At 47.1% G+C, this 6888-nt stretch overlaps 1 protein-coding gene across 3 annotated transcripts in view; it reads left to right on the top strand.

Annotated features, from left to right (window-relative positions):
* The first annotated feature begins 65 nt into the window (after window positions 1–65).
* DIP2B (disco interacting protein 2 homolog B) overlaps window positions 66–6888 on the top strand; it is a 72631-nt gene continuing 65808 nt past the window's right edge. For 2 of the 3 annotated variants that reach the window (XM_082332446.1, XM_082332445.1), the window contains exon 1: window positions 3168–3373. In XM_082332446.1, coding sequence (XP_082188572.1) covers window positions 3286–3373 — 88 coding nt within the window. In that variant the 5' untranslated portion in view covers window positions 3168–3285. Of the gene's footprint in view, window positions 2700–3167; window positions 3374–6888 lie in introns of those variants that run through there. The other variant, XM_082332444.1, reaches the window with a different exon arrangement.

The raw sequence follows: 6888 nt of genomic DNA, 5'->3' as shown, positions 1-6888 counted from the left end.
CGGCTGCCGTAAGCTGCCCGCTCTTCGGGAGGGGGCTCGTGCAGGCGGGGGTCTCCGGCCTCCGTGGCGAAGGCGGCGTGCCGGTTCTGGTCCACGCGGGCGTCCGCTTGCCGTGCAGCGCATAGAATAACCTTGTAGTGCTGAAAGTATCTGAATTTTTTAACAGTTGTGAAATGTAACTTCTTCATTTATTAGATGTGGGAAAAAAAAAAAACAAAACCAAACCTGCAGGTTAATCTTTCTCGTAAGGTGATTGGAAAAACTTGACCGTGGAAAAGATGCTGTGTATGTCCTGGGTGTGCGTTTTCCAGCAGCAGATTATGGCTCTTGCGCAGTGTATGCAAATAAGTCTGTAAACCTGTTGGCTTTTTCCAGCGTATTCAAACTTCTATCGGATTAGGGCGCTCGTAATTATTTATTTAGTACCTGCGTGCAAGATTTAACATTAGCGTTTCCCTTCTCCCCCCTCCCCCGCTGCAATTTATAACTGTGGTTTTGGTTTTTTTCCTTTCTATTCTTTTTTGGGGGGGGGGAATAACCAAGTAAATATAAAGGCTGTGAAAACCATAGTTTTGTGTGCAAGTTCTCCTGCAGTACTTGTATTGCATGGCAAACGTGTAACTTAGACGGGCTAGCTGCTACCTTCTCATCCCGTAACGGACGCGGGCGAGCTCGCGTCTCTCCCCGCCGGGTTTGCCCCTTCTGACAGACCGGGGAAACGGGGACAAGGCGATGGGCTGGGCGCCGGACCGGCTGCTGGTACAGCTCGCTGATTGCCTTGGAGCTGTGTCGTTCTATCAGCAGAGGTGAAACTGTCCCTCGTTCAACAGCCGTGTTCAGCGCGCGCTTGAAGCGACAAAGAACAGCTCTCCGTGGTTCCTTGGTAGCGTACCACATGATGTAAAGACAAGTTTTCCTACTCTGCTGATATTAAATACCAGAAGGTGCAAATCACACGTAACTTTCAGTTTTATGAACTGTGACTTCTTTTCAGAATTGTTGACTTTTGTTAGCTACAGAAGTGTACTTCCCCAGTTAAGTTCTTTTCCAAATTATTGTGCGTGGAAAAGATTGGGCCGCTCTCTTGTACTTCTGCTGGGGAGTGAAAAGAGAAGTAATTATTTGCATGTGATAGTAAAATTAAAAGTGCAAAATTTTTTTTCCTTTTGATTTCTAAAATTAAGTTAGTTTTATAGTATCTTACATTCCTGCTATCTTTTTTTTTTTTTTTTTAAAGTTAGCCTGGCACAGTATGATGGTGCAGTTTTAGCAGTAGGTTAAAAAAAAAAAAACCAAACAAAAAACAACAAAAAAAGAATTTAAAAAAAAAAAAAGTAACCCACTCTATTAACCAGAAGAGAAAGATGATACTGTGGCAGATCAGTAGCAAATAAGTGACTTAATCAATGCTTTACTGTAGTTCAATAGCTATGGCCTTACTACTTTGTCAATATCAGCTTAATTGTCTTGAAAATGTCCGCTATTTTTACTGTTCCCCAAGTGAGTGTTCACCTGGGGTAAAATATCTGGTATGTACAGATGATATTTTAAATTTGTAAAATGCGCCATTGTATTACAGACGATGCAACAGAAATGCACTTCGGGGGGAAATTGCTTCTGATAAGTTTTTTTGTAAATCCTTGATTACTACAGATATGCAATAGAATTTTTGTTTCTAATTTTGATATTTCCTTCTGAAACATAAGATTGTTGCCATTAATCTGAATGATTTATCATGCTCTTCTTTGTGTGTATATATTACATATAGTCTGAGCTTCCTTTAGGATGGTACATAATTTTGGTTTGTTGTAGTATTTTAGTTGGCTCTTCTCTTCAGTGCCTTTAGCATAGGCACTTCAAGAGGTTAACTGAGTCTGTTTTTAATGTACAGTTGGGAGGACTTGAAATGGAGTTAAAGCAACTTATTTCTGAAAAATCCATCTGCAAACTAACCTGTAACAACTTTAAAATTTTATATTTAAGAACCAGAGGTTTATTTTTATGGAGCTTCAGTTATGGATACAGTTTCCAAAAATGCAACTTCAAATGTAAACAGACTGTGCATAAATGGTTTTTGTTCTAATTTTTATAGAATACAAAATATTCAGATAATATATTGAGCTCAAGTTACGACAGACATCTTGTTCCTCCCGGATGAATCCAGCTTCCCCTTGGCATTTATGATCTCTCTTCAAAGTGGTAGGGCTTCAGTGAAAGGAGAAAAAAAGCAACCTATCTGGCTTCTATACTTTGTCTGTTCTGGTATATTCCTGTTGTCAAAACTGTCCAAAACAAAATTTGTGTAAAGTAGGTTCATGCTTTAAATGTTAAAATGATAATACATGTATTTGTATTTGTTTTTGACATTGCCAAGGTGCTATGGGAAATTGAAATAACAGTTAGAAAAATAAAGCTGATTTAAAAGAAAAAAAAAAAAAACAAAAAACAAAACAACAAAAAAAAACCCCAAGCTCTTCATTGTTGTGCTGTTGAACCGGCTCTGTTCTTTTCCTTTAGATACCTCCCGTTCTCCAGCCTGCAAGTACTGTAGCAAATAGCCGCTGCCCTGCAGCGCCCCTGCCCTTCGTGGCCTTTGCCCGCTCTGAGGGATGGCGTTAGCAGAGCAGAGGGGGTCCCGGAGCGCGGTCACAACCTCGGCGCAGCGATCCCGCAGCCTTAGCTGAGGAGCCGAGTTTGAGGTAAACTTTCTTCTTCAACAGGACAGGCAGAAAAGGCTTTTGTGGTTGGTTGTAGGGTGTTCTCAGCTGCGTCTGAGCCGGGGGGGCCTGCGGCCGTGCCTCCCCCTGCGCTGGGGCCTCCTCCCCTCAGGGAAGCGCGGGAAGGGGCGGCCCTTGGAGGCACCTGAGGGGAGGCGGGAAGCGGCGGCCTCCCCTGAGGGGAGCGCGGGGGCTCGTGGTCCCGCGGAGGGGGCTCCGTCCCGCCCGGGGGCGCTCCCTAAGGCCGTCCCGCACCGCGGCGGGCGGGGGAGAAGCGGATCTCGGCCGCCGGAGCGGCTCCGGTCCGTGGGGGAGCGGGCGGGGGGCGGGCGGCGAGCGGCGGGGCTGCGGCGCGGGGCCGGGCCGCGGGGGGGCGCGCGGCGGCGGCGGTGAGGCGAGGCGGGCGCACCGCCCCGTCACGTGACGGCGGCGCTGGGGCTCAGCATGGCGGAGGTGGCGGCCGCTCCCGCTGCGCCCGCGATCCGGAGCCCCCGGCGCTGAGCCGGAGCCGCGCCGAGCCGGCGGCCGGACCTGCCTTCCCCCCCCCCCGTCCTCCCCTCCGCCCGCCATGGCCGAGCCGGTGGCCGCGGGCGTCTCCTCGCTGCCCCGCGAGGTCCGCGAGCAGCTGGCCGAGCTGGAGCTGGAGCTCTCCGAAGGTGAGGAGCGCCGGGCCGCGCCGCGCCGGGATCCCGCCTGCCCTGCCCTGCCCTGCCCTGCCCCGGGGCCTCCCGCGGCGCGGGCGGGGCGAGCCTCCGTGTGAGGGGGCCGGGGCGAGGGGGGGCAGGAGCGAGGCTTGGGGTGGGTTCGTGGGAGAGGAGGCCCGGGCGAGGGCCGGGTGTGTGAGGGGGCTGCGAGGGAGGCTCCCTGTGAGGGGGCCGGCAGCGTCTGTGTGCGGGCGAGGGGCTCCGAGAGGCTCCGTGCGAGGAGGCCGGGGGCGGCGGATGAGGCTCGGGGGCGCCTGCCCGAGGGGGCCGGTGTCTGGCGGGGGCCGGCGGCGTCGGGGGAGGAAGGGCCCTGCCTGCGGCTGGGGCTGGGGGGGACGAGTGTTGGGCGCTTCGTGTGTGCGGGGGGCTCCCCCGCCTGCGCCCGGGGGTCCCCTTGCCCCTCGGGGGTGATCCCCCTCGGGAGGGTTTTCCTCCTTGCGGCCTCTTTTCTGTAGTTGCTGAGCTCAGGACGTGTAGCGGGAGGGAGAGACCCCCGGGACGGCCAGGGGTCCTGGGGTGGGGGAGACGAAGGAACTTCGGGTAGATAACGAAGACATACCCGGTGTTCTTTTCACTTTCTGAATAAGTTGTTTTGCGTAGCCATAATCGGGACAGAGCATGCGCTTTTTTTTGTTTCCTTTTTTGCATGGGTATGTCTTTGTTTCCCAGTGCTTAAAATGCTGTTCTCAATATAGCTTTGTCGTAAAGTTCCCTCGCGAAGCCGGAGGGCGAGGGATGAATCTGAGGTGGAGGGTGAAAGTTGCAGAGCAGGTAGCTCTGTTTTGCATATCTTTAAATTTCCTCCCTCCGTCAGGGTAAGGAACTGGATGCCATGATCAGGGGGGCTTACTGCATGGTTGCAATAATCTCCTAGTATTAAAACTTATGGAAAAGCAAGTTTCGGTAACATCTTTCTTTACTCTGTCGCTTTGTCCCAGAACGTGCAGTGTATAAAGGAGACCTGTTTACTATTTCGAAGATTAGGAATTCATTCACTGAGCTGGGTGCTGTCAGCCCCCGCTGCCCACATTGGTATATTGTGCTCGATGTTTTGCCAGATGAAAAGGCCACGGTAGTGCTTTCTTAACGCAACTTGTTTGTAGCTAAACTGTTAATGTTAGCTGTTCTTTTTTTTCTTTTTGTCAAATGTTTTTCAGATATACTTTCTGTAAACATTTAACTAAAGTGATAATGCTATCTGGTGTTTTGTTTGGGTACTCCATGATAATAAAGAACTGAAGAACATTCTCTCGTGTTGCTCAAAATGTAATATGAAATGGTTTTTTATGTTTTTTAAGAATTTGCTGACTCTTTCAAGCATTTGCTTCTGTTTTCTGAAACTTGTTTCTTGTGATACTGAAAGCCCATTGTAGTTCGACCCTGTAATATGTAGTACTGCAAAGTTTAAAAAAAATTAAATCCTTTTGCTAGAATGGCTGGCTCTGACATCATGCTAATCTTTAACAAGCTTCTGTAATAGCTTAAACTTCAGTGTTATAGAGTGAAGTTTTCTATGTTATGTAAGTAATTCTCTGAATATTAAATCCACCGTCCCTTTGTGGATTTAATACTCAGATTTCTTAATATGCCTATTATGGATTTGTTTGTGCAAATCACTTTTTCTATCAAAAACCCATGAGTACAAAGAATTTTGTGTGACTGTGTCCCCAAGCTCTTGGAAACATATTTCCCAGTATCTCGTTGGTGAGATAACTGAGGTCTGACCTGTAAAGGAGCCGATCAGTCGGTGAGGTAATGTCATTGTATAGTTCTTGAAAAATATGCCCTAGTTTGAGGCTTAAGCTTAAAGATTTTAAGGCGTACGTGTGCATTGTTCAACTGAACGTGACTATGGACTCTTTATAGTAAACAACATTGAACAGAAGCATTTTATTAAAAATGGTGGTAATGCTTCATGTGTAACTGATTAGTTGTTGCTCAGATAAGAACACTTGATCCTTTTTCTCCCACCCCCTTGTTGCAGCTTTCTTTGTCTGCAGGCTTGGCTGTTTACTATGGAAATGTTTCTGTTGGGTTTTCTGGGTAAGAACACCTCGCTTTTGGAACAGGAGAGGAACTGCATCTGCAGCGAGTTCATACAAGTAGCCCAGGGTCCCTGACAGCAGGAACTGGGAGGTTGCTCTGTCCTTGATATATGATCTTACGGTGGGGAGTACCTGAGCACTGTTTGGAAGATGGCTTCAGGTGCAGGAGACTGCAGGCGTTGAGCGTAAACACGTTGTGTGCTGAGCTTCGCAGTGAGTTTTCTGCCATTAACCACCACGGTGTAGAGAATTTATAACAATATAGGGGAAATATAGTATTAAAATCTTATCTGGCGTTGTGGTTGTGAGAGATGCTGTGTCAGCAAGTAGGATGCAAAGTGGAGCAGGATTAGTTTAATGTATGCTTAAAATAGAAATCATAGTTTGCAATGATGAGCCATGAGACTTTCTTCAGGAACAATCTGTGCGGGCAGAGCAACAGGACTAATTATACCTCTGCCATCCCTGGATTATTCCTTACTGAGCCTTGTGGTCAGCATGGAAGTAACAGTAGCCCCATTCCTGACTACGCTTAAAATGTCTACGCAAAATAGTGGAATGTGTTTCAGGAAACAGTAATTGTTACTAATAAACAGAAATAGCATTTCTTTTTTTTTTTTTTTTAGTCTTTTATTGTGTCTCTTTATTTGGCCTCAGTGATTGATTTGAGTCTCACTCATTTATTTCTAAGCGTGGATAAGAATTCAGTTGTCTTCTGTCAACGTGAAGTACATTATATCCAAATCTTAAACATCGCAGTTCATGGAGGCATCTCATTCCCTTACAGAAGGGATCAGTATTGTTGCCTCTAAATAAAAACGTTAAAATGACAATAACTGTATATAAGCAGTGAATTGAGACGTGGAACTGTGTGAAACCTGGAACCTGCTCATTACTCATGTTTTCCTTCTTTTCTCACTTTTGGGATTTTTTTCTTTCCAGTGCTTTTCTTCATCTGTCAGTAACACCCACATTATGCATCACTAATGATGGGAAGGGCTGTCTTTGTATTTGCATCTGCTTCTTTTTCATGAGTAAAAGTTCCAGGGATGTTAAAGACGACTTTTACCCCAGTTTTCACAGTTCTGTAAGTATAGGAGATTGGTTTTACGCCTTTGGGGTCGAACCACAGCTGTGTGTGAAGGTGACTTTGTATCCACTATATGATGCTGTTTCTTAAAATGTTGGCAGCGCGTGCTGATGAGTTCGCAGAACAAAGTAAGGGCCTGAATTTGTCCCGTATTCAGCTGAAAATGTTAGTATTAAAGCACCTCGGCACTCAGCTTGGGGCTGTCGAGGTGCTCTTATACTTCGCGTGACATTTTCAAGCAGCTCCTCTCACGTTAACCTCATCACAGCTATGTTAATAGAGCTGAGAAACTCTGGAATAGCCGGATTCAAAGGTTCTAATTAAGCACGTTC

This window comes from Platalea leucorodia, assembly GCF_965183815.1.
Source record: "Platalea leucorodia genome assembly, chromosome: 23".
NCBI classification, from domain to species: domain Eukaryota; kingdom Metazoa; phylum Chordata; class Aves; order Pelecaniformes; family Threskiornithidae; genus Platalea; species Platalea leucorodia.
Note: the sequence above shows the minus strand (reverse complement) of the source record. Positions and strands in the feature narration are given on the sequence as shown.